The sequence below is a fragment of the Balaenoptera acutorostrata genome, chromosome 19, assembly GCF_949987535.1.
Source record: "Balaenoptera acutorostrata chromosome 19, mBalAcu1.1, whole genome shotgun sequence".
Classification (NCBI taxonomy): domain Eukaryota; kingdom Metazoa; phylum Chordata; class Mammalia; order Artiodactyla; family Balaenopteridae; genus Balaenoptera; species Balaenoptera acutorostrata.
This window is the reverse complement of record NC_080082.1, coordinates 37,182,782-37,210,354: the sequence shown is the minus strand read 5'-3', so window position 1 is coordinate 37,210,354 and position 27,573 is coordinate 37,182,782. Positions and strand designations below refer to the sequence as shown.

The 27,573-nt window shown below is 40.0% G+C and overlaps 1 protein-coding gene across 1 annotated transcript; it reads right to left on the bottom strand.

The window, feature by feature from the left end:
- Positions 1-138: 138 nt before the first annotated feature.
- On the bottom strand, positions 139-14,345 carry DNAJA2 (DnaJ heat shock protein family (Hsp40) member A2). The gene is made up of 9 exons (XM_007167639.2): positions 14,135-14,345; positions 12,555-12,614; positions 12,015-12,238; positions 9,008-9,088; positions 8,632-8,765; positions 6,875-7,071; positions 2,788-2,932; positions 2,530-2,657; positions 139-1,965 (listed from the first exon to the last, which is right to left on the bottom strand). Exons 1-9 carry the CDS (start codon positions 14,210-14,212, stop codon positions 1,774-1,776), a joined length of 1,239 nt encoding a protein of 412 aa, XP_007167701.1. The 5' UTR covers positions 14,213-14,345; the 3' UTR covers positions 139-1,773.
- Between the last annotated feature and the right edge of the window lie 13,228 nt (positions 14,346-27,573).

Below are 27,573 nucleotides of genomic sequence, written 5' to 3'. Positions count from 1 at the left end.
GCTCTACAACGTAGAGCGAGTAGATTCAGTGAAATAACAGACCTTAACAAGGTTTTATTCCCCTTCCATATGGTTCTCTACTGTAGTCCAAAAACCTGGGTAGAAGAATTGAAAGAAAGACTACACTGAACAACTCTAATGTTTTATAAACCTTTATTGGAAAGGCTACAAACTTTGTATTGCCACTGCATTTCTTACTTAAAGTGGTTGTGGGGAAGTAACCTTGGATACAAAACTACTATGCTGTTGCATCTTGCCCAGGCTGGTTGTAAAATAGTTTTTGTACAATGGAGGTAGAGTGGATAGGGCAATAATTTAAACCTCAAGGCCTTGATTAATGCCAGGACACCTTTTTTTTTTTTCATTCAGGTTCTAGTAGACCTAGAAATAAACTACAAGTACTACAATTAGGTTCAGGGATGGCATAATACATTTAAAATTCTTAGTTTTCGGCTTTCTCCCATTTGTCCTTTTACAAACGTAAAATCTATAAATGATGTCTCTTTTCCCTAAAATTAAAGTGTGTTCTAAAAATACCTACTCTGGGAATGAAAAGAAGGTAGTAGAAGATGAAAGAAGAGCAATACAACATCCTTTTCATAGTAGTTTTACCTGATTTTTCTCATACCAGCCTAAGAGTCTTACTTTTCTATAAAACAATAGTAATCAATGCTTCCCCCCCCAATCTCAAATATTCAACTTAATGGAGACAAGAGAATCTTTAACTTAACATTTAATGAAAACAGAGCATTTTAACAGGTTCTATGCAGACATGGTTCTAATATTGATTTGCTGTTACCTTATTTTTTTTAAAAGGGGGTGGGGTGAGGAAATACAGGCCAGGTTAACCTGGCCCCAGTGCTCAGGATCATAACTTAGGAGTTACATAACTCAGATGTCCTTGACTCTACAAAGCATTAATTGAAGCCAATAAAGCCTGTTTCTACCAACATATCAAACTTTCTTTTGTCTTTTGAAACTATAAAATGGGCATGTGCCTGAGGCATAAGCTTCAGGCCAATGGGTTTTTAAGGGCTGTTTAAGAACCAGAACTAAGGATACATTCTCCAGTTTAAGGATAGATTTTACAGTTCAAAATATTTCTTCCTTCTAAAAATGTGAGACAAAGAGTAATTTACACCAACTGCTTTTTATTATTGAGTTTCAGAAACCTTTCACAAGATGGTAAAAAAAAAAAAAAAAAAGGAAGGAAAAAAAAAGGGGTGGGGGAGAAACCCCACCCAAACTTTACAACCACAGCTCAGCTAATGTTTTTTCCATTGTTCCCAGTCAGCTCCAAACCCATTGTGTGCAAAGCCCATTTTTCCATGCATCTAAATGATAGATACAGGCTATGAAATTCTTTATTCTATTTGTAGCAGCTTATGCAGGTGCAGCCAAACACAAAGCTTCAGGACAAATTGTACACAAACTTTACAATGTGGGATTTGAATTTAAAATATGAAACATAAAATCTACACAAAACTGATAAAAATCAAGCACAGATACCAGGACTGAAACTTATAACCCATGTGTGAAAGGGAGTCTTGTTTCCTTTCAAGTGCTTTATTCTGCTACAGAACAGTCGAAATGAAGATGTAAAGCTTTGTGGTTAGTTTAAATTATACACTCTGTAGATACTATACCAATTTTAAAAGTTACACATAGACCAACAGATGTCCATCAGTTCATCTGGGTTGACCAGCTGGATCGCTGAAAACAAACCAGGCAAGTGTGGAAAGAAAATCCACCTGTGCAATTTGTTTGCAGAGTTTACTGATGGGCACATTGCACTCCTGGTCCATGATGGCTACTGCTTTCTTCATCAGAGCTATCATTATAGGCTTCACGCCTCTGACCACCTCCTGAGCCCCGAGTGCTATCAAACTCTTGAAGCTCTACCTCCTCTGTGTCTCCAATAATGTTCGGAACTTCTGGTCTAGATGGCAGAAGATCTTCTAATTCCTTCATTAAAATAAATAAAAATAAGGTTAGCTGGAAGATTATCTTCATCCACTATCAAGTTCCCTTTTGATACAATCCAAGGTATATGTTTGACAGTTAGTCTTTGCACTTTAAGCCAGAGATCACAAATGGATGACCCACAGACCAAATCTGCAGACATCTTTTGTGCAACCCATCTATTGCTTAGAAAACAAAAAACAGAATTAGTTGCTAACGTTTAAACACTGGAAAATTTCACACTAGACATGCCTTCCCGCATGAACAACCAGCAGATGCTAAGCTGGGGGGCTGCCCTCTTCAGGTGAGAGATCTGCTCTCCCGGGAGCCCCAATCCTCCCACCACCACCTCACACGCAGTCTGCTTTACTCCTTCACTATTCCCTACTTGGCCCCGTAAACTTTTACATCAGGTATCCTCACTTTAAAACAACCAGGACAGCCCATCAATCACTCAAATTAATAAATTGTGTAATCTTAGCACCCAAAACAAACGCAAAGTGACACAGAAACACAACTATTATTAAACTTTAAGTCATCTGTTGCCTAAATTTAGAGAACACTTACAGAAAGCTTGTCTGGGTTGATCCAGTTGTTTTCAGGAAACTGCACATCAAATTTTATGTAAAGATCACCTTTTTCAAAGGGATTACGATACTGTGGCATTCCTTCACCTCGAACTACACGGACACATCCTATTATTTGAGTAAATAAAGGGGAAAGTATTAAGAATTTTACCCAAGAAGGTGCTCAATAATATTTTTTTGAGTCACCTACTGTAGAAGATTACACAGAATCTTGGATCAGACAAAAATCAAGATTTACCTGGCTCAATTACTTTGCCAGGCGGGTATTTCACCACAATCTGACGTCCATCAAGGTGCTTAAATGTGAACTGAAATCCACATAGAGCTTCAACAAGTCCTATCTTATATGTCATGTGCAAATCATTTCCGTCTCTCTGGAACACCTACAAATAAAGCACACCAGGAACATCTTTTTAAAAAATTATGGAGGCGTACCCTGTTGTTCTGTGCTCCTTGAATCAATTTCAAAACCTTAGTTCTACCATTTACTGCAAAAGCCAAACTGCCACCATCCCTAGGTTTCCTAAATTTATATAAGGAAACCTAGCTATTCTCAAGTAATATGCTAAAAACTTCTATCACGAAAGAACTGGAATTGGGAAAACAATGGCTCGTAAGGTACAACTGAAGCTTCAAAAACAGAACCAGGTATATTTTACAATTATGGACCATTTCCGAACACTGCCTCTGAGTGAAAAGGTGTACAAAGCCCAGTGGGATTCTGGAGAACAGGTTCACTTGGTGTTTCCTCCAGATGTGATCCCAACAGGGGAAGGGGAAGGCCCAAGTTCAACTAAAAAAGCTCAACCAGTAATGCTCAACCAGTAAAGGGGCTCAAACCCCATGCTTCATACAAGTACAAACAAATTTTACCTCACCTAAAATTCAAAACTTGCTTAGGTGAATGTAAAACAAATGTTAAAGTTGGCTTATTATTATACCATAAGCCTATGGACTAGGTAATGCAAAGGTTATTCAATAAACATTAAAAAATGAGCGTTCAGTGTGTAGGGAAAAATGCATCCAATTTCACACATGCCCAACTTATAACGTTTGCTTATTAGAATTCACAAATATCTATAGTTAACTTTTGAAATTTACGTTTGCTTATTAGAATTCACAAATATCTATAGTTAACTTTTGAAATTTAAGTTGAAATAAAATTAACTGCAGTGAAAGGTCACCTAGTTTTTTTTCAATACAATAGTTATCTCTTCCAAAGAATAATCCTGGCTGGTTCAGTCAGAGAGGAGAGGAAATCTGAAAGATATCCTCTTTTCCTAAATTATCCTCCTAAATTTACCTACGAAAAAAGTTAATCTCAAACCATTATCTTGACCAGTGGTCCTGGACCAGCAGCCTCAGCAGCACCAGGAAACTGGTTAGGAATGCACATTCTTGGGCCTCATCCCATAACCACTGCATCAGAATCTATGAAGGTGAGGACCTGCAATCTGTAGTTTTAATAAACCCTCCAGGGGATTCTAACGTATGCTAAAGTTTGAGAACACTGAACGTATATTTCCTATGAGAGTTTACTCAGGTGTTTCTCACAATGGGTGGAAAAATTAATTTCAGTACGGTTTCTTTCATGCAGCACTTTTCAATCTTTTGCAAGTTCATAAAATGAAAGTGTTTCTGAACATATCATTACATTACTGTTCCAAAAACTATCTTTAACCAAATATTCTTTGGTTAAAGCTATATTAGAAGCAGGGAGTGGACTTCGCTGATGGTCCAGTGGTTAACACTCCGCATTCCCAATGCAGGGGACACGGGTTCCATCCCTCGTTGGGGAAGTTCCACATGCTGCACAGTGTGGCCAAATAAATAAATTAAAAAAAAAAAAAAAAAAGAAGTAGGGAGCATGAAGGGATACTATGTTCTTGTATAGGAGACCTCAACTTAAAGTAATTCCAATAAAAAACGGTATTAGGGGTTTTTTTGGGGGGAGGAGGGGACCGGCAGGAAGGGTGGTTATATTAGACAATTTGATGCTAAAATTCAAACAGAGAATAAACAGGCAAGAATGGCCAGGAAATTTTTGAAAAACCAGACTAATGAGGAGAAATTACCAAGAACCAGAGAGTAAAACACTTAAAAGCTGTAATAATTTCTGAAAAATAAAAATATAGAGCATAGAGGAGAGACTAACATCACCAGATCTTACCCACCACTGTCGTTCTTTGCTGTACAAATGCACTATGATAGCAAGATTACCAAAATACACACACACCTGTACTGAAAGATGATACACATGCATACACAGCACTCTCAAAACTGAATTGTTTTTTTTTTTTGAATTGTTTTTTGATCAGAAGATTTACACTCTGTTTCAGCTACAGTACCCACCCTGATCTCATGGCCTCACAATTCCTTCAGCACAAGTGTTGAGTTTTTTTTAAAAAAGAAAGCCCCCAAAAAATACAAGTATGTTCATGAACTAGTCAAACTAATCAATTTTTCTTAAGAAGGTTAAGAATATTCTCAGTGGTATAAATGAAACAAGATGCCTAAATCTCATTCTGGGCTCAAATTTACTTTACCGGTCACAATAAAACCAAGAAGGAACAATCTTTGACCTCTTACTAGATGAACTTCCATTCTAACCTTTATCATCTTCTATTTTCTACTTTAGACAACCAGTAACATCTGCTGTCTGTTGGAAATTCCACGCAATTCCACTGCTGCCAATAATTTTGGAGGTGATTTACTTCCAAATGCCTCCTCCTCACAGCCCCAAGAAAGAAGAGCAGCTTATTCATTATCTCATTTGATTCTATACTATCTTTCTGAGGGACGACATTTTTTAGTACGCAAAGCCAAGCCCAGGGAAGCTAAAGCTAGTAAATGGGAGCCAGAACTTAAGTCCCTTGTCTCCAAGGTCAGTGATTTCTATTTTTTAAAATCCCAATATACTTACAGAATATTTTAACCCATAACACTCTAAGGCAGAATTCTAGAAATTACTCCTTAAAAAAAACCAACAACAAAAGCAATCTAGGGACCCTTGCCATTGGTAGGTTTGGCAATATTCACTAAAGGCCAAGATATATAGCAATTTACAGCTTTCCTGAGGCAATAAATTTGACTAGTATACCTTGAGAAAGGCTTGTCTAGGAGAGCAAGCCACAATCTAATGAGGGAATGAATCAAATCAAATTCCCAGAATCTGCATCTCAATATGGCTTTAATCTCTACTGGATTTTTGAAGTGATTTTTAAAATTTACTTTATTTGTAGAAATCACCATCAAATGGGAGAAAATTTTAGTGTGAACTAAAAAAGGCAGCTGACTTGTAATCTAAATACTTCCAAAGGAACTCAAAACGGCAAAGTGATCAAGTACAAAGCCAGAATCCTGTCAAATGCTTCTATATCCAAGAATTTAGGGGACTTCCCTGGTGGCCCAGTGGTTAAGACTTCACCTTCCAATGCAGGGGTTGTGGGGTCAATCCCTGGTCGGGGAGCTAAGATCCCACATGCCTCGTGGCCAAAGAAACCAAAACATAAAACAGAAGCAATATTGTAACAAATTCAATAAAGACTTTAAAAATGGTCCAAATGAAAAAACAAACAAAAAACTTAAAATATACTCCATCGCACATTTAAAAAATACAGATACAATGGTATAATCAAAATAACATATACCAGGCCACATCATCAGCCCAGTACATTTTGCCATGTACATTAATGGATACAATACAGAGTCAATGAGCAATTTAAAAATAGGGCATTCCCTGGCAGTCCAGTGGTTAGGACTCGGCGCTTTCACTACCGTGGGCCCGTGTTCAATCCCTGGCTGGGGAACTAAGATCCCACAAGCTGTGCGGCACGGCCAAAAAAAAAAGAAATTTAAAAATAAAATGTTTTTAAAACTGCAGAACCTTTTCTTTCAAGAAAGCTCACATAGATACCCAATATGTAAAACAAGTCAACAGAGCAGTACTGAGGACTGAAGCCCTCACCAACCATCCAAGGAGTTTCACAGTGAAAACTAGGCTGCCTAGATTATCTGGTCCAATGCCCGTATCTTCATAAATAAGGAAACCGGGGTACAGACACAACAGGATTACTTAAGGTTATACTGCCAGTCAATGGCAGAGCTGGGACCAAGACCAACTCCTTCTACAGTGCTTCTGACAGCACCTGTCTTGTTGGTCTACTAAAGAAGTCAGTTCTTATGAACTCAGCCTAAGGACTTAACAACTTCATCTATGTTCAGTGTTGCTTCAGGAAACTCAAACTGATCTAACCTATATCTTGCATACAAGACCCATTTCTGGTCTTCTGAGGCAAAAATAAAACAAACAAAAAGGAAATTACCTCATGTTCTTTTTCTTGTAGCAAAAGAACAATGTCTCCTGGTTCCACTCCTGGGGCCTGGTCTGCTTCCCCAGTAAATGTAATTCTCTGTCCATGTTTCATGCCTTTGTCTACGTGGACTTCAAGAATCTTGACTTCTTTAATCACCTTCTTCCCTTCACATTTTTTACAGCGGTCCTTTTCATTAATTACCTCCCCTGGAAAAAGAGGTCATTCAAACTTCCAGCAAGGGTACTATACCGCACTCAAGTAAGACAGGTCTTGATAATGTCTTTATTCACTAAATAAATTTCCTGAACGTCTTTAAACTGCTACCTAAACTTTTGATTAAAATATCATTCTTAATAACAAAAACTCACATCTTACTGCAGGTTACCTAAAGGACCCAGCTACCTAGTCTCCTCTATTCCAGAGTATAAAGTATCTTAAACAATATTTTCTTAACTCTTGACTCTACTTCCTAAGTTAAAACAAAGCCTAATGATCAAGCACACAAAATGGGTGGTCGGATGCCTGAACTTCTACAACTGCTTCTTCATTTTTGTCTTAGTTTCATTTAAATTTAACAATGGAGAGAGACAACCCAAATAAAGATTTAAACATCCTTTATTTAAACATCCTTTAATCATATGTATTCTTCTGAAATATCTGATCAGTGCTATAATAAAATAAAACGAAAGCTGTACATAGTATACTGTGAAAAAAAAATACCATCAATTTCTAATGGCTGATTAGTGGCACACTTTAATGCTCAGATGACGTGTGTAAGTGACTTCAGGAACACTGCTTCTGCAAAGTATGTTCTGCAAAGCACCAGTTCCTTAAAATGGTAATGGCACATGGGAAAAGATTTCAGTCAATTCTGATTTCTTGAGAGTGGGAATTGTTAGCAACTTTAATAAGGTAAAATGCCCTGAGATGCTCCAGGAGGGGAATATGATATGCAGCTTCTCCAAATTATCTTGTCTCTTCCAGAAGCAATTTGTAAAAGGATGTTCTAGAACTGACCAATATGGTAACCACTAGCCAATGTGGCTATTTAATTTAAAAATAATTAAAATTAAAAGTTCATTTCCTCGTCATACACGGTGGCTAGTGGCTACTATACTAGACATTACATACACAGAACTTTCCCATCATCACAGAAAAATTCTTTTGGATAGCACTGCTCTAGAACAAGGGCTGGCAAACTAAGGCTCACAGGACAAAATGGGCATGCCTTTGTTTCTATAAGTAATGTTTATCTAGAAGACAGTCATGCCCACTTGTTTACATATTGTCTGTGGCTATAAAAGTGCTAAAAGGGCAGAAGTGAATAGCAGTTTCAGAAAACATTCGCCCACAAAGCCTAAAATATTTACTTCTGTAAAAAGAGCTTCAATTGCAATAATCTATCCTCAAAAGCTAACTAAAGCTTACAGTAAAATTCTCCACTTATCAGGATGAGAACTAAACAATTTGCTCTCTCTCTTTTACCAAATATAACTTTTTAAAATATAAAGGGACAAAAAACTTTGCCCCATCTTTTTGGAATGAAAAAAGACTAAACATTTCACTCAACATAAGTTTACTGTTTATCTGTGTTCACTGGGCCTATGCATAAGGAAATATTATTTTTACATTTTTCTTTCAGAACTCTCTGTATCTTTAATAAGATGAACACAAACACACGTTGAAAAAGAAAAACTGTAAGCCTCTCCAACTTCTGCATTCCCAATCCATCCAACATAAAAGCAGAGAAACACTGGCATGCATACCTTCTCCATTACAGTCAGAACACACAGACTGCATCTGTTGTACCATTCCTGGAGCCAGCTGTCTGATCATGATGCGTACACCTCGACCCCGACAAGCACTACACTTCTGAACAGCTCCAGACTTTCCACCTTGGCTAAAAAGCAAGCAAAAGTATAAATTAGAATTTTCCCCCTAGGCCATGACAAATAGGAATTGTGCTTTTCACCTTCATCTTCAATGGCCAATGACTGGTATTTAAAGACTTTCAGAGGTATCAGAAAGTGTTCTGGGTTGGGTAGTCAGTTTGAAGTCACGAACAATTTTTATCTGATATAGACTCAATGTGCCACTGAAAGAATGGACGAAATTCATTTCATAACCAGAAAACACACTTACCCACTGCATGCGCTACAGAGTACATTCTTGCTAAGTTGTAGTTTGGTTGTCTTGCCATTATACAAATCTTCTAAAGATACTCTGGGGAGAAAAGAATTAGGTTCAAATTTTGCCAAGTTCTCTTACATTCAAGATATAAACGATAGCTGATATAGCAAATTCCACTATAACCTTTTAAAAAAAGAATTCAAGAACACCTTACATAAATCAACTGAGTGAGATTTTATTTTGTAGCTCAAATTGTTTATGGCTATAAACAATATATGTATTGCTCAAAGCCACAACCTAAAGGATCAGGCCAATAATTTACTGTGCTGCATTTCCTGATAAAGCTGGTAACTGCACAAACTCAAAACATCACACCTTCTTCTGGCCTCAAGGAAGACCTCCACCTAATCCAACCCTCTGAATGAGGTATATATTACAGGACAAAATTGAGGCACAGAGAAGTAACTTGCCCAAGATCACACAGGCAGTCTGGCTCCAGAGTCCAGGCTCTACTATAAGGCTCTGTCCCCTTCAAGGACAATTCAGAAACGCTACAAAGTTACATTACAATTTACGGGAGGCAATTAGATTGCGTATGTCTTAAAAAAAAAAAACTGGCCTTGGGGCTTCCCTGGTGGCGCAGTGGTTGAGAATCTGCCTGCTAATGCAGGGGACACGGGTTCGAGCCCTGGTCTGGGAAGATCCCACATGCCACGGAGCAACTGGGCCCGTGAGCCACAGCTACTGAGCCTGCGCGTCTGGAGCCTGTGCCCCGCAACGGGAGGGGCCGCGATAGTGAAAGGCCCGCGCACCGCGATGAAGAGCGGTCCCCGCACCGCGATGAAGAGTGGCCCCCACTTGCCGTAACCAGAGAAAGCCCTCGCACGAACCGAAGACCCAACACAGCCAAAAATAAATAAATAAATAAATAAAGTAGCTATAAAATTAAAAAAAAAAACTGGCCTTATCTAGAGTGTGACAGATGAGAAGGATAGGTTTCCAAGAGAGAGCCTACAACAAGTTTTAGATGTCTGAAAAACGCAGTGAATTATAAGCAAAACTTGAGCAACTTTTACAAAAATTTCAAAGGGGTCTATGACCCCAAAACGGAAAAGTTAAAAAGCCTATTAAAAATCGCAACTGATAAAACCCAACTCGTCTTTATTCATACAGCATATCTGAACTGCAGGACCATTCATTTCCAAATAAACATCAAAAAAAAAAAATCTATATACATCAGAAGTCTCAAAAATATTATTCATTTACAATTTGCAAGCAATGCATTTAATTTGGTTTTACCCTTCTCATGGTGTTTTTAAATCTCCTTTAATAGTAAAGGTTTACTTTAAAATAGAGGAACAAAAGAAGTTAAATGTGCTTTGCAAAGCACCTATACTATTTTGTGGCATTCAAACTTTCTCAAAATTGTTATCTTTTATACATTCTAGACACTATAATAAAACACTTATGGTCAAAACACTATCAGCACTTCCAAACAACGGCATATCTAGACCTTAGACCAAAGCACTTGGTTCCATCAGACTTTAACTTCCTCCTAAGAACCTTTAACCAACCATTTACATGATAGGTAGGTCTTCTTCCCCTTACTGCAATTATATTAAACTGCAATTACTATGCAACACCACTGTGTAAGAGGCCAGAAAAATCTTCATTTCAATAAACATGGCAAAAGAAGGAAAAATGTGGGTAATGGTCTAGTGAAGCTGGCACTCTCCACCAGTGGGGCTAAACTGGCACAATCCTCTACAAGGCAATTTAGTTATATTTATCAGCCTCAAAACACTGATGCCTGCCCAGAAATCTCTGCCAAGGAGAGACAAAGCTGTACATAAAGATACTCACAGCAGCACTATTTATGATAGGAAAAAACTGGTAACATCCTAAAGGAAAGGGAATGATTAAAAATAGATGATGGGGGCTTCCCTGGTGGCGCAGTGGTTGAGAGTCCGCCTGCTAATGCAGGGGACACGGGTTCGCGCCCTGGTCTGGGAAGATCCCACATGCCGCGGAGCAACTAGGCCCGTGAGCCACAACTACTGAGCCTGCACGTCTGGAGCCTGTGCTCCGCAACAAGAGAGGCTGCGACAGTGAGAGGCCCCGCGCACCGTGATGAAGAGTGGCCCCCACTTACCGCAACTAGGCACAGAAACGAAGACCCAACATAGCAATCAATCAATCAATCAATACATAAATCTTTAAAAAAAAAAACTAGATTGTTTTAAAAAATAAATAAATAAATAAATGATGGAATGGAATATTATAAAGCCACCCAAAATGAAAGGTTGTAGTAACAGGAAAATTTTAACAAATTACACTTTACTTCCTCTTACCTACTCAAATGTATATACTAGATACTATGAAATATTTCAAATAAACACTTGAACTTCAGTCTCTGGCATTTGCTAGTATAACCATTACCGGTCCATGAAAAATTAACGGGATAAAAGATCTCACAAATTTTGCAAAGTAAAATAGTTACTTTCATATTGGGTTCACAGTCTAAGATCAAGGTCAGACACCATTCATATGCTGGCAGGTTAATGTCAGGCTTGAGGCCAGCAAGCTCCGCGGAAATCAATTTAGGAGAGTTCACACTGAGGAACAAGTAATGAGTTACTGTAACATGTTAACAAACTAGCCAGATGGTCACTCAATTTGTAAGTTTTTAAATAAAAAGTAACTCAGGAGGTTTAAATACTTCAAAGAAAAGAATCTTCATAATTGAAATTTTAAAAACAAGCAGCCTCAGAAGCATACACCAAAACAATCTTCCTACTCTGTAAAAACACCAACCATCCTTTAAGATCTGTTAGCAAAATACCAACATTCAGGTTATTAAATTCAACTTAGTCACCCAATGAGGACAGCATGGTAAATGGAAGATTTTTTTTTTCTGATGGACAGAGTATTTTTTGATGCCTCTTCTCTCTTTTACTGAGTACTTCTACTTGAAAAAAAGTATTTAGCATTTTTTTAAAAAAAGAAAAAAGATATTCACTTGAGTGGATGCATCATGTCTTCTCCTCTTCTTCTGCCATTTCGACTTCTGCTCTGATTGCCCATGAAGCCGAATAATCCCCCACCAAAAATGTGAGAGAAAATATCATCCATGCCACCACCTCCGCTGCTACCTTCCCGAAGACCTTGTTCTCCATATCTGTCATATAGTTCGCGCTTCTCAGGATTTGATAGTACTTCATACGCAAAACTTATTTCTTTGAACTATAAAGAAAAAGTAAAAAGGAAAACAATTGGATTTCCAAATAAAAGACTACAAATAAAAAGCTATAGGAATCTAGAATTCATTTAATTCTAAGAAAAGTTACAAGTTACCTTTGGTTTGATTCTGGTCCTATTTACCACCTACCACTGCCCAGAATGATAGTATTCCCATTATAAAACCAAAATACTCTTAACATAAAAATTTGGCACCATGGGCATAAATGGACTTTTCTTACAACATTCCCTTTTTTTCCCAAGAAGGGCGATTTAAGTTTAAAACAGAAATCTCAGGGGAAAAAAGTCTCAAATAACTTACTTTGTCACCAGCATTTGGATTCTTATCGGGATGGTATTCCTTGGCTAACTTTCTGTATGCCTTCAATAAAAGATTTTTTAAAAAAAAGGTTATATGTAAAGACCAGTTTAAAGATTTGTGAGTACTAAATTAACATCCAATTTTCTGAAAAGCAATGTTCTAAAACCATAACCTCCCAAAATATCCTTTATTCATTGGCATTGTTGGGCATATTCCATCGTAATACTGTTTACTCACTAATAACAAAGCAGACAGTAGTTATACTTGAAAATAGGTTATACTAAAGCCAGATACAAACAATGAAACAAAGCCACAGAGAAAAACAAAATACTGAAAAATCCCCTATTTTCACTACTGTCAAATGTCTTTGATGGCCCGTAATTAGACCAAGACGACTCCAATAAACTCTACTGGGAAATGACTGTTAAGCTCTACAGCCTGCAAAACCACTATTATTAAAATTAAACTAAGGTAAGAATCCGGGCTCACGATGGCTCCTCTAATTGTAGCATCAGGAAAAAGCGAAGACAAGCTCCTAGGTCATGGTTTATTTTCATAGGGTGGATTGATTGGGGTCTAAATTGGAGTGACCTCGGTGTTAGTGAAGCTGCATACATTTGGGTGGCTGAGATATAAAGCACTTAAGCGTTCATTCACAGACACCTGAATTATGTAACACAGAATAGCATTTCCGGTAAGGTAACAGGAAGTGCTTTTATTCTCAACTGCACCCGTCCCACTGCCTAAGGAGCATTCTCATTTTTCTAAGCTTACAAATCCGGATACTCTAAGCCCCGTGAAGATGCTGTGGGGCTTAATCAAATGCCTCAAATGCTTTGAAATCCGGAGATGAAAGATTCGCAGCAATGCAAACAGCGATAATGAGGCCTTCTATTTATATTTAGTCAGTGTACACTCAGGTGTTTGGCTGGGACCCACAGATTTTTCCTGAAACGAGTACATAACATTTGGGTTACCTGCCCACAGAACAATGCACCCAGACACAGACCCACGCCACCTCCGGGTCAATGGGCGAGGGAGGAAGAAGGGGAGAAGCTCCGCGGCCGCGGCTCCCAGGAAACATCCCTAAGTTCCCGCAGGCACCCGGCGGGGGCGACCTCGACCCTCCGCCAGGCCCCAGACCAGCCCCGACGCGGCTCGGGCGCCGAAGTCCGCGGCGCGGTCAACTCCTCTCCCGGGGCCGGGATGCGCTGGGCGTCTCGGTCCAACCTGTTTTTCCAGGGTGGTGACCTCGGCGCGGGGAGGGCCGGGCAGGCAGCTGCCTCCCGGGAGCGCCCGGCCTCAGGCGCCCGCCAGGGGAGGGAGGAAGGAAGCGTTTTCGTCGTGTTTGCGCAGGGGTGGGTTTTATTTGCTGCATCTGTAGGCGGGCGGGCGGGGCCGGCGGCCCAAGGTCAGCCGAGGCTGGAGTGCGCGGCCCGCGGCGGGCCGGTCTCGCCGCCGGCCCCCAGCCTGGGCCCGCCGCCGCCGGCTAGCGGGCCGCCCCGCAGCGCGGCCTGGCAGTCCCAGCCGCGCAGGCCCGCGCCCCTCACACCCTGCCCGGGCGGCCCGCTCCCCAATACCTTCTTCAGCTCGTTCTCGCTGGCGCCGGGCGGGACGCCCAGGATGTCGTACAGCTTCGTGTCGGCCACGTTCGCCATGGCGGCCGGCCGGGCAGCGCTCAGGGAGGAAGGCGGCGGAGCAGGCGAAGCGGATCCCGGCCCACAGCAGCGGTAGCGGCAGCAGTGGCAGCGCAGGCCGAGCGAGACAGCGAGGGGGAAGCAGAGGCGGGGCCGAACTTTGAACCGACGCACGGCGCGCCGTGACGTTGCTTCGCGGAGCCCGCCTCGAGCGCTCAGCTGCGGTGGTGGCTGCGTCTCGGGTGGTGAGGGAGCGGGTGAGGTGTTCTACTGCCTTGAGGCTCTGGGCCGCTGGGCGAAGTCCAGCGTAGAAACCGGGATAACTAAGTGTGCACGCTACCCTCCGCGACACCAACTCTCTCCAGAGGCGTTTATGGGGGTGCTGAAAGGATGAAGAGGCCGATGCGGCCCACAGCCGCCCCCTCGGTCAACTTCGAGTCCGGCGGGAGAGAAAGGCGGTCCGGGCTCGCGGAGGTAGTCCTCAGAATCCGCGCTGCCGCCGGTGGACCCTCTGGATCTGGTTCCCTCGGGGTTTACGATGAAAAACAGCACCTGGGTGTGTGTGTGCTGTGTGTGTTTTATATTAGGGCATTTTCAGACATTCACCAAGAGTAGTATATTATGCTGAACGGTTAGCTACATTTTGCCCACTTTGTTTCATCTATTCCCCCCATACTCCCTACTTCCAGTGTTTTAAGGGAAATCATTAAGTTTATAAATTCTCTATGTATATATAAGTCTAACAGATGACTTTTTAAGGCATAATCACATCACCACATGTAATGAAATGAATTCCTTCATCTAATTCCTAGTCCGTGTTTAGATTTTCACAATTGTCTCATGTCCGTTCACAATTGGCTTGTGGCATCTAGATCCACAAGTTCCACCTGTTACCTCCGGATCATGTGTTTAGGTCTCTTGGTAGCTTTAAAATTAGCCAACACCAGAGGTCTAGATGGTATCAGGCAGCCTGGTTGGACGCACAGTCCTCTGGTGATTGTTGCCCATGATTTAGATTTGCTTCAGAAAATGTTTGCTATGCACCTGCCATGTGCTAAGAGGTATGGACGCCTGGACTGGTGGAGGGGAGTATTAAGAATAAGCCATGGTGCCTACCTTCAACCCACTAACGATTTATGGAGACAGAAAAAATAAGATGTTCTGATCCTTTGGAACCTGAACTGGTAATAAAGGCTCCAACATAGGCATCTCACTTAGGATAATCCCTTCTCCCTGGCTTTCCCCCAGACCTAGTTTGGAGGGCACTGAGTGCCATGCCAGAGAGTTGAAATTTATCCTGAAAACCCTGGGGAGTTAATGTGAAGTCATGATGCTCCTTTCACCTAACTCTTCCAGTTTTCTCAAATCCTATCCAAGATGCTGCTGTTTCAGTGAAGTCTTCCTAGATTCTACAACCTGGTGAACATTGCTATCTCATTTGAGTTCCCACTATCCTTGGCTTGTGCCTTTTGTAAGATAGGTCTGATGTGGGACTTGAGTGGTATTTTGCTGTGAGTCTGAACTCCATTAATGGGCTGTAAGTTCCTTAGGGGAAATTCACTCCTCTGTTTTTGAATGCAGATGGTCTAGTTTTGAATGCAGTAAAGGCCTCAAAAATTTCAACTCCCCCACTTCCTTTTCACGTTTTGAGTGGTTCATAAGAGGCAGTATAAAGTTGTGGTGGAGTTAGAGTGCGTGGGCTGGTAGCCTGGCTCTGCCATGTATTAACAATGTGACCTTGAACAAGTTACTTAACTTTTCTGAGGCTGTCGCCTCACGTGTGAAATGGGGTTTAATAATATTTATAACATTGGCTTGTTTTGAGGATTAAAAGAGTTAATACAGAGTACTAAAAACGGGAGCTAAAACCAAGTACTAGCAACTTTTTTTGGCCCATTTGCCTATAAGCTGTCTCCACATCTCTATTCATTGTCTTTATTTAAATTCTTGGATTCCCAAGTGGAATTCCCCAACTTCCTCCAATTGCCTGTGTGGAATACTCCTCAGTCCTTCTTCCTGATCTCAGATACCCAGCTCTCCCTGCTTGCCAATTACCATATTCTCTTCTTCCTCCATCCATTTGTGCTCCACACGACAATATGAACTGAAAACTTTGTCTTTATTGCAGCCTTCATATAGTTTATTGTTTTATTTTCATCTTATTTTCTTTCTGTCCATAACGAGTCAAAAAGAGCTGAACTTTTCTATTTGTTTCAGTTTTACTTAATGTTTTTTTAGCAAGGGTTTTCCCTTGGTTCAATTTTAGCTTTTGTTTTCTTTTTTTTTTTTAAGAAATTCACGTTCTTTTATTTATTTATTTATTTATTTATTTATTTTTGGCTGTGTTGAGTCTTCGTTTCTGTGCGAGGGCTTTCTCTAGTTGCCGCAAGCGGGGACCACTCTTCATCGCGGTGCGCGGGCCTCTCACTATCGCGGCCTCTCTTGTCGCGGAGCACAGGCTCCAGACGCGCAGGCTCAGTAATTGTGGCTCACGGGCCTAGTTGCTCCGTGGCATGTGGGATCTTCCCAGACCAGGGCTCGAACCCATGTCCCCTGCATTGGCAGGCAGATTCTCAACCACTGCGCCACCAGGGAAGCCCTTAGCTTCTGTTTTCTAGTGAAGAGTAGCTGGGTCAATCCCCCCACCCCACCCCAGGTCTAAGTTATTTTCTTTACCTGACTTAAATCAGTCGCCACAGTTCATATATTTTTAATTTTCATTTATTCACAGTATTTTCTCCATTTCTGAGTGTTAATTGTAGTCAGCATTGTTATTTGCTAATGTTACAGGTCGACAAGTTATTTCAGAACAGTTCTGTGTGCTTCAGCTGACACTTGCCGTTCTCCCTGTCATCGCATGTTGAGTCACATCTGTGTCAGGATGAGCACTGTAACATTTCAGCCACTGAGTTTGTGTTTTTAAGGTAGCTCATTTATTTTCGCTCCGTATTTACGTAATGCCATGAAGGGAACAAGACCTTTATCTCATTTCATGTCTCAGGCATCATAAAATGCTGAGTCACAGTGCATCTGAGGGCTGCTTTCACTAGGCTGATGATTTAAAGTTTGAAGTTGGAGTGATTTCAGATTTCTGCTAGGTTTATATTGTTGTTCAATTTCTTTCTTTTATCTTTTTTTTTTTTTTAATTTGGTGTATTTGTGTAACTTTGTGGGGTTGAGGTGGGGAGTAGGTGGATAAGGACTAGGGAGAGACTGTATGAACCAGAAAGGCCATTCATATTGTTCCCAGCTAACTGAATACAGAACCATGTAACCCGTTATTTTAGGTAGCCTTGTATATATGATTCAGGCAGTTCAAACAGTAGTTTTGCTTTCTGTCTTTTATCTAACTAGTTTTGTGTGTGTGTGTGTGTGTATGTGTGTGTGTGCACTTGAAAAGAATGTTTATTCTGCTGTTGTTGTGTGGAGTGTTCTATAAATCTAACTAGTTTTGAATGTACAGAGGAGGTGATGCCATTTGAAATATTTTTCATGGTATATGGAAGGCAGTACTCTTGTCATGAGGATATTAGTGCCATTAGAATTGATGATTGTTGGTACTCTGAGAAGAAAAAATTGTGGGGTTTGGATCACTGGAGAGTCTGCATTCCTTGCAGTTCCTAAACTGGATTGTTTAGTGATGGGACGCATGGTTGTATATAGTATATATGTATCTATGTTTACATACATATATACATTTGTATACATATACATGTATGTATAGTGTATATGGCTGTATAGCCCCACTGCTAACCTGTCAAACCCTGTCATGTCAAACCCTTCCAAGTCAATTAGCACATTTAAACTTTCACTTTGCTTATATCATTGCAATGGTATGGTAAGCAGAGAAACTGGAAAGTTTAACCATTTGTGTGGGGAAAAATAGTGGTGAAAATATGTCTATATATTCATTCATTCAACAGATATGTATTATGGACCCACTGTGTGTCAGGCACTTTTCAGGGCTAGGGATACAATCATAAAACAAAATCTCTTCCTTCACAGAACTTACATCCTAGCGGTGAAGACAGAAGGTAAACAAACAAGTAAATACACAGTATAACAGATGAGAAAGAAGAGAGATAAGGAAGTATTGAAGTTGGACACTATTTTTATTTACGGTATTTGGGGAAGACTTCATTGATAAGGTGATATTTGAACTTTAAAGGAATTGAGGGAGTTAGCTACGAGGATATTTGAGAAAACTTCCCAGCAGTGGGCCTGCAAAGGCCCTAAGGCAGAACATGCCTGGTTTATTAGAGGAAGGAAGCCAGTATGGCTGGGTGACAGCAAGTTAAGGAGATAGTAGGAGTTGAAGTCAGACGTTGTGAAAGACCCAATTAGGTCCATTGTAAAGACTTTGGCTTTTACCCTGAGTGAGATGGGAAGCCATTAAAGGGTTTGAGCAGAAGAGAAACATAAACCAAGTAGTATTTTAAATGCATCTGGTAGCTGTGTTGAGAATCTATTGTAATAAAACCCTGGAGAGGGATGACTTGGGCCCAGGTAGAAGAGCTGAAGTTGGTGAGGAATGGTTGGATTCTGGATATATTTTGAACTTGGAGCTGATAGAATTAAATTTGGGGCGGAAATGGGAGTGGGGTAAAAATAAGAGTTCATGTTAAATTAGAGATACTTATTAGACGTTTAAGGAGCAATGCTGGGTAAGCAGTGGGTTTATAAGAATAGAGTTGGAAGGGCTGCAGTCCAGGCTGAAGATGTAAATTTAGGACCCTGTCAACACATTGATGGTGTATAAAGAGATAAGACTGTGTAATCTCACCTATGATAGTTGACTCAATAACTGCACATTAGAACCCCTGGAGGAGCTTTTTAAAAATTCCAGTGTCCTCCCAGAGCTCCTGACTGAATTGATCAGAAATAAGGCAAGACATTGTATTTTTAAAAATAGTCTATGGTGAGTCTATTTTTGAATACTTAGATTGTTTATAGTTTTTTTTTTAACATTGTAAACAATGCTTCTGTGAACTGCCTTATAGTCTAATTTCTCGTGCATATTCTTAGTTGCTTCCATAGGATATGTTTCTAGAATACTGTTAATATTTTTATTTTGTCAATTCACACATGAAGAACACATGCTTTTGTTCTGGAATACAATTCTTAAAGTATTCTGAAGTTGTGAATTTGCTTAATAAAATTTCCATACCTTAAGTGTTAGAACAATTGTTATTTAACAATTGATAATATAGATCAGGAAAATCATCCAAAATCTATAGTGACATTTAAGTGTCAAATCTTTTTTCCTAGGCATAGTGCTAAGAGGTCTTAACATTGCTTAATCAGAAGAAAAGAAATCATAGCTAAGAAAGAGCAAAAAATGAATAGAAAACAGAAAGCTCATTCAGTTCTGACTTAGTCATCAAGGTAGTCACAATCTGGGAGTCAGTTTAATATTCTTATGAGATACCTTCTTTCTCTGTGAATTTCATCAGGTTAAAACAAATCACAGTATCAATGGCACACAATGTAAAATGTTGGTAGACAAGGATCAAGCAAACCAATTAGGAAGCTCAATTGCAGGGATTCAGGACAGAGAGAGAGAGAGAAAGGTAGACAGCGTGGACTAGGATGGCAACAGTAAAAATGGAGAGGAGTGAATGGATTTGGTATATATTTTACAAGTAAAGCCTGCAGATAATATGGGTGAATCTCATTGCTATTTCCAGATATTTCTTCCTCCCATATTCCTAAAAACGTAAAGCCTTTAGTTTTTAGTCACCAGACAGTATCACCTATTACCTGATATTTCATTGTCAATTTATTGACCCCTAGAATCCCTCTTATTTCTCAAAAATTGTAACTCTTGGCTTACTCTCCAACTCCACTACTGTCCTAATTTTTAGTTTGTAAATGCTCCTCCCAACAGCCTGGCCTCTCACTTCTTTGAACTTACATCCAGTGGTCTTGTCCTCTGTCGCCGTGAAGCTACTCACTCCCTTGGTTTTATGACTGTGTCATTGCCAAACTCTCCTTAATCTCATTCACTGATTACACCTATTTTTCCACTCCCTCTAATACTCTGACCCCAACAATCTTTCAACCACACCAGGATTGGATTTAGCAAAGTGGAGACCATTATGAGAATAGAACAAGGACTTTGAGGCTGTGCAGGAGACAGATGATGTTTGATGGTGAATGTCAGTGAGAATGTGGTACTTTCAGTGGATTATGGGTCCTGTTCTTATAGGACTTGCTGATGGATTTGATATAGGTATTTGAAAGATGAGAAAAATCAAGATGATTCCAGATTTTTATTTGAGTCACTAAAGTGGTAGTAAAGTCATTTATAGAGATGAAAAAGGCTGAGGAAGAAGATTTGGTAGTTGTGTGAATCGAGAACTCTATTTTGGCGAGTTAAATTGGAAATTCCAATATCTAACTAGAGATGTAGACTAAGGAATCAGATCTGATCACTTAGAGCTCAGGGTCAGGATTGGGATAGAAACTTTGCAACAGCTATCCTAGGTGGCATTCAATGTCTGGGACCTGGTTGAAGTCACCCTCCAGGCCCAGGGGAAAGGAGGAAAAACAGCCACAGTTTAAGAGCGCTGCAGTTTCCATTTGAATAAGAAGGCAAAGGGAAAGTTCACAGGAGTTGAGGATATGGGAATTTTGATGGGCAGTGAATTCCAGAGGGCAGAGAGGAAGAATTTCAGACTTCATAATTTTAGACCCATTCGACAGGAATTTAAATTTCTTCTAGTACCAGCCAGTATTGCTTTGAAACAGTTCAAATCTGGTATGATCTGGCTGCAAAAACTCTAGAATGATTTATTACAGAACTTTAATTATATTAAAAGATACTGGATATTTTTCCAGTTCTAGCCTAATCAAGAGTCCTAATGCTTTCTCTCTAAATTTCTGGGTCTGAAGGATTGATCAGTTTCTTAAAAGAAAAAGAAGAAGAAAAAATAAAAAGAACTTGATTCAATCTACCTTAGAAAAATTTCATTAAATGATTTTCAGAATCACCTATTTTTCAGTTTCATCTATCTCAACTTGAATGTTTCTTAGACCTATGACTTTATGAATGTAGACATCTTGCTTACAAGTAAATTAAGGTTTTTTATAAATACATTTATGTAGTTCAAAATTATACAAGGGAAATCTTGCTTCCATCCCTGTCCTCTCCACCCCTGTTTACCTCACCCCAGTTGCCTATATTTCTTACTTATCCTTCCATTGTTTCTTTATACAAGTCAAGCAATACAAATTTATATTCTTATCTCCACTTCTTTTAAATATAAAAAGTAAAATACTATATGTACTGCTCTGCACTGGCTTTGATCACCTAATGAATCCTGAAAATCCTTCCACATCAGTACATAGAGATTTTCCTCATTCTTTTTTTTTTTTCTGATTCTTTTATGTAGCAACATACATTGTGAGAATGTACCATGATTTATTTAATTAGCTCTTTATTGATGGACAATTGACTTGTTATCTGATAATTAAGATATGTATCTATGCAAGAGATGAAAACACCTTAGAAGTTATTCTTTATTTCCCAACTTTTAGAAAATAAGATCTAATTCTTCAGGAATATTCTACAAGGCTGAAAGATGTTTTGAATTTATTTTTGATAGCTTAATTTTTAAAGGAAATTGCTTTAATCAAAAGAAAATTTCAAATTTTCTTTAGAACAGGAGGCATTAATTTCAAATATCTTAGAATTAAGGAGCTCCCAGGGGACTATCTAAAGCTAACAGCCATCAGCATCAGTATTTGTCATTTGAGCTCAGTCATTAACTTTCTCCTCTGTTTCAGGGAAAGATATCTCGAAATTTTAAGAACAGTAGCTTTGAATTACAGTTTCTAGGTCAACGTAATGGAGACATTGCGTTAGATGTGGTTTAGCTGTGAACTTGGCTAGCAGATTTATTCTGCTAAAGAAACAAGCTACTCAGGTCCAACTGGAAAAATACATAGAAGAAATCCAGAGGATTGTTGGCCTTGGCGATGGAAGCCCTCTTTTCCTCTAAAAGAAACCACAGTAGAATACTCTTTAGGGGGATCTCCATGAGCGATAAAACTCACTGAAATGATTATAGTTCCAGTCTGTGTCTCCTTGGAAAGAAGATCCCATTCTGAAGTTTTCTTTCGGCAAACCAAAGATCAGTTATTTAAATATTTTTTTCCAGCCAGATTAGGGGGCTGGCAGACTAAGAAGGTTCATAAATGCATAGCTCTCCTTATCTAAAAAGCCACCATATCAATGGTGACCTGAAGTAAAGTGCCACACCTCCTGCAAGAATTTCTTATAAGAGTTCTTTTTTCTCTTTCTTAGCAGGATTAATGAAGTTCTAAAGCTTAGTTGTGACCACTCCTCTAAAAGTTGCTCTGGGAAAGGCCACAAGTTGTGGCTATTCTTTGCTGAGGTGGTCAATAACAACAATAACTACCATTTACTGAATACTCACTCTTGCCAGGTGCTATAGAACGGGCATGGCCTTTTTCCTCAAAGACTATTCACCATGAAGACAGCTTCAACACTGCCTGTGTTTGCCAGCAATTGGATTCCAGAATTGGATGGACATTGAGACGTGAATGTGGTTTATCACTAATAAGAAGGATTCCATTGCTCTTTGGAGATGGGAGATAAATACTATAATTGTTAGGTTCCAGGATGCTCTATAAGGGTAAAGGAAACGCCATCTGTAGATTTGTGCACAGCCCCAAGACCTTATGTCCTGTTCTTATGTCCTGTTGTGCAGTAAGTTTTCTGAGGGCGTAAGTAGTTTAAAGATCCCTTCCTACTTTTCTGTAAGTTTCTTTGGAGCAGGAATTATATCTCTCTTGCTTGTTTTATTTCCTCTACTTTAAAAAGTGCTTCATACATAGTGGTAAAATATTAAAATGACACTTGTTGAAGCATAGTAAGGAAGACTTTACAGGGGGTGGGAGGGGGAAGAGCACTATAGTGATAGGTATAGTACCACTGGGGTGGAATTTTGCATTGAGAGAGAAAGATTGCGCTTAACTCTTAACATAGCATGGACAAGAGGGAATTTATAGCCAAGGAGCAGAGTCGGGGTCAGTGGGTAGAAAATTACTAGGAAACAACATCAGAGGTAAGGGGAGATTCTGGCTAAACTGACCTAACAGGATTCTTGCTGAAGGCAGCCCAGGGTGATCAGACATCATCTGGGAGATGGTAGAGGATGAGGAACCTGATTAGATATTGAGGGTGATGAGATATGCAGGATGGGAGATTCTAGCTAAACAGATTTATCAGGATTCTTGTTTAAATTGAACAATGAAGTAGATGAATAAAGTCCAAAAGTCATGCGTAGTTGAAAATGAGTTCAGGGGAATCTGAGTAGAATTTGGTCAATGAGAGAATCTTTTTCAAAAACAGTCAGATATCTGTGGAATGAATAATAAATAATAATGAATTCCTTATATAAAATATTCATGTATTCATCCATTTGTTCATTTCACAAATATATAAGTGAAATATTTATAGTATAGGCACTGTTCTAGGCCCTTGGGGGGAAAAGTCAGTGGACAATTGCCAGATTCAGTCCCTGCCCTCATGGAACTTATATTCTAGTTGGTAAACGAGATAAGTAAGCAAAATAATATGTTAAGTGTGATTGTGATCAATGCTAAGGAGAAGAAAAAGCAGGAAAAGAGAATAGGAACTGTTAGGGGAAGGATATAGTATTGAAATCTTAGATATGGTGGCCAGAGAAGACCTCCCTAAGATGGTGATATTTAAGTAAAGCCCAGATGGAAGTGAGGGAAGGAAGGATCTACCAGATACCTGGGGATAGAACATTCCAGTTCAAGCAGAAGGAACAGCAGGTGTACAGATCCTGCGGCAGGAGTGTGCCAAGGAGTGTGACAGGGTCAGAAATGTAAAGTAAGGCAGGACACACAGAGTCTTATGTTCATTGTATAGACTTTGGCCTTTACCCAGGGTGAGATGGGAAGACATTGAAAGATTTTGAGCAGGGAAGCAATGTGGTGGGATGGACATTTTCAAAGGGTACTCTGCTGCATTGAGAATGGATTGAAGAGCAGTAAGGGCAGAAGTTAGGAGGTTATTGCAACAATCCAGGCAAGAGATGTCCAGGGTGTTATTGGTGCCAGATACTTAGCAGTGGCTGAATTCTGGATTGATTTTTAAAGATGACACAGAAACTAATGGCTTATGGATCTGTTGTGAGGGGTGAGAAAAAGAAGTGAAGGGTGAAAACCATGGGGAAATGCTCTTACAATTGGTGTTGAGTTGTGTCTGCAACCACAGTATGTTGCACTGACACAGTGTTCACATGTGTAAAGCAAAAATATAAAGCCCCCTAAAAAAAAAGGTAATGCCAAGTAGCATGCCCCAACCAATTTCTTGACTTGTGCATGTGCTTAGCATTTACTGCACTGGATTATGTTTAACTTGAATGTTGAACCCAGTAGAATTTAGGTTCTTAATGGGTAGGGTTTGTGACTTTTGTCTTTATTTCTCTATTTCCTAGCAAAGTACCTGGCATAGAGTAGACACTGAATACATGTTTGTTGAGTGAATACATTTTTCTGAATGTGTTATGTTCCCAAGCATTTTCCATATGAATTTATTTTAAAATCTTTTTGTTTAGAAAACACAAAGGTTTTTTATATTAAAATATATACACATTGTAAATGGTACCAGGGTTCTCCTCAGAAACATCTACTCTTGTGCTTTTTCTGTACATGTTGTAATTCAATTAAAATTTCTTCTTTTTTAATTTTTATTTTATTTTCGGCTGCATTGGGTCTTAGTTGTGGCACATGGGATCTTTGTTGTGGCGCTTGGGCTTGCACGGGCTCTCTAGTTGTGGTGCGTGTGCTCAGTAGTTGCGGTGTATGGGCTTAGTTGCCCCACAGCATGTGGGATCTTAGTTCCCCGACCAGGGATCGAACCCTTTTCCCCTGCGATGGAAGGTGGATTCTTAACCACTGGACCACCAGGGAAGTCGCTCAATTAAAATTTCTTTAGACTCCTGTTGAACTTGTATTATTAATATGTCCCCTATCAAAAAAAATATGTCCCCTATTAATGCCAAGTTGTGAATTTGAGAATTTATTTTGTAATAAGTTTGATGTCTCTTAACTGAGAACTGTTATGTTCTAAGAAGTTTGTAAAGCAGAAAAGTGGCCCTGCATACACTCAAATTTCCACTGCCCCATTGCCCCAGCACTTCCACCTTTATACAATGACCTCATCCTTTCAGTTGCTCCCATCACAAACCTCTCTTATTCACCCTGAGCTCCACTTTCTCATTTCCATCCACTCATGTCATTTAGCTCCTGTCTACTCTTAAGCTGGCAGATGAAGTGGCTTCTACATGTTGAATCCAACTTGGTGACTGGTCTTCAGAGTTTATATCAACTTTGAAAGAAAATAAATAAATCTTTTTGGATCTCCTTCATTTCCCACCTCCCCTACAACACCGGACAATGGAAAGGCAGAGGGAAACTTTCCCTCACTTTCTTTCCATCCCAAGCAATTGTTATTCAGATTCTCCTACTGAAAGGAGCAACCCTGCCCAGCAGAAAATTCTCTTCCTAAATATTCTTAAATGTTTTGAACCATTTGTTACCCCGGGAAATATGTGGAGTATTTAAAAAGCAGGTCACGGGGCTTCCCTGGTGGCGCAGTGGTTGAGAATCTGCCTGCCAATGCAGGGGACGCGGGTTCGAGCCCTGGTCTGGGAAGATCCCACATGCCGCGGAGCGGCTAGGCCTGTGAGCCACAATTACTGGAGCCTGTGCCCCGCAACAAGAGAGGTCGTGATAGTGGGAGGCCCGCGCACCGCGATGAAGAGTGGCCCCCGCTCGCCGCAACTAGAGAAAGCCCTCGCACAGAAACGAAGACCCAACACAGCCATAAATAAATAAATAAATAAACAAACAAACAAACAAACCCAAAGTTTAAAAAAAAAATCAGGTCACTCTGAGCAGACATATTTATAAATTTTTACATACATATCTTAATCTTTATAACATTAGCTATGCTGTGAAGATTATCAACCATCTTTATTTATCTCAGAAGGCTAAGTAAGAAACGTGCCCCAGGGACTTACCTGGTGGCGCAGTGGTTAAGAATCCACCTGCCAACGCAGGGGACACGGGTTCAAGTCCTGGTCCGGGAAGAACCCACATGCTGCGGAGCAACTAAGCCCGTGCGTCACAACAACTGAGCCTGTGCTCTAGAGCCTGTGAGCCACAACTACTGAGCCTGTGTGCCACAACTACTGAAGCTGATGTGCCCAGAGCCCCTGCTCCACAACAAGAGAAGCCACCACAATTAGAAGCCCGTGCACTGCAACGAAGAGTAGGCCCCGCTCGCTGCAACTAGAGAAAGCCTGCGTGTAGCAATGAAGACCCAACATAGCCAAAAATAAATAAATTTATATATTAAAAAAATAAGAAATGTGCCCCAAATCACGCAGCATGTAGAAGATTCAAATTTGGTCTAAGAACAGAGCACTTGTGGCTTTAACAGTCTCAGTGGGGCCTGTGGATATTGTGTATATAAGGGTAAAATATATGCTCGCCAAGCCTAGTATCCCTCCTAATGTGCAGCCACTTGATTTGTCTTGTAAGTGTCATCTATATAGTGAAAGGATTTATCTCAGATGCACAGGGGGAGTATGTGGAAAATGTCCAGCAATTTTGTAAGACTCATCTGTGTGTCTTCTTTTCAATATACAGATTTCATTCAGTCTTTCCACAAATTTTTGATGAGCACTTACTCTATGCCAGACACTGTGCTAGAGCCTAGAGATAAAATTGTGAATAAAACAGCAAATTCCTTGCTCTCATAGAGCTTGCGTTTCAGTTAGGAGGGGAAGACAAAAAACAAATTAAAGATTATCTAATAGTACTAAAAGCTAAGGACAAAATAAAGGAGAGAATGAGGCTGCAGCGTGCTGGGAAGGCATGGGACTGTGGGTGGTAGAAGCTATTTTAAATAAGATGGCCAGGGAAGACCTCATTATAAAGAAGACAACTGATCAGAGACCAGAAAGAGGGTGCAGGAACTGGCCATGCTGCTCTTTGAGAGAAGAAACTTCAAGGAAGAGGGAACAGCAGGTGCAAAGGCCTTGAGGCTGGAATGTACTTAGTGGGCTTGGTCGGTTAGTTGGGTTTGGTTTTGTTTTTGTTTTTTTCAGGAAAGCAGCTTCTTCTGACTCCTATTGAAAGGAAACATTTGATATTTCAGCAGGTCACTCCCATTCAGTTACTGTACACATTCTACCTTCTTTTAATTTCAGAGGGGTTTATGGATCACCAAAATCACAAAATCCACTTTCAACTGAAATATATTAATAAATAAAATGCATCATCATATTAATAACTATTAAAAAATCTGCCCAAAT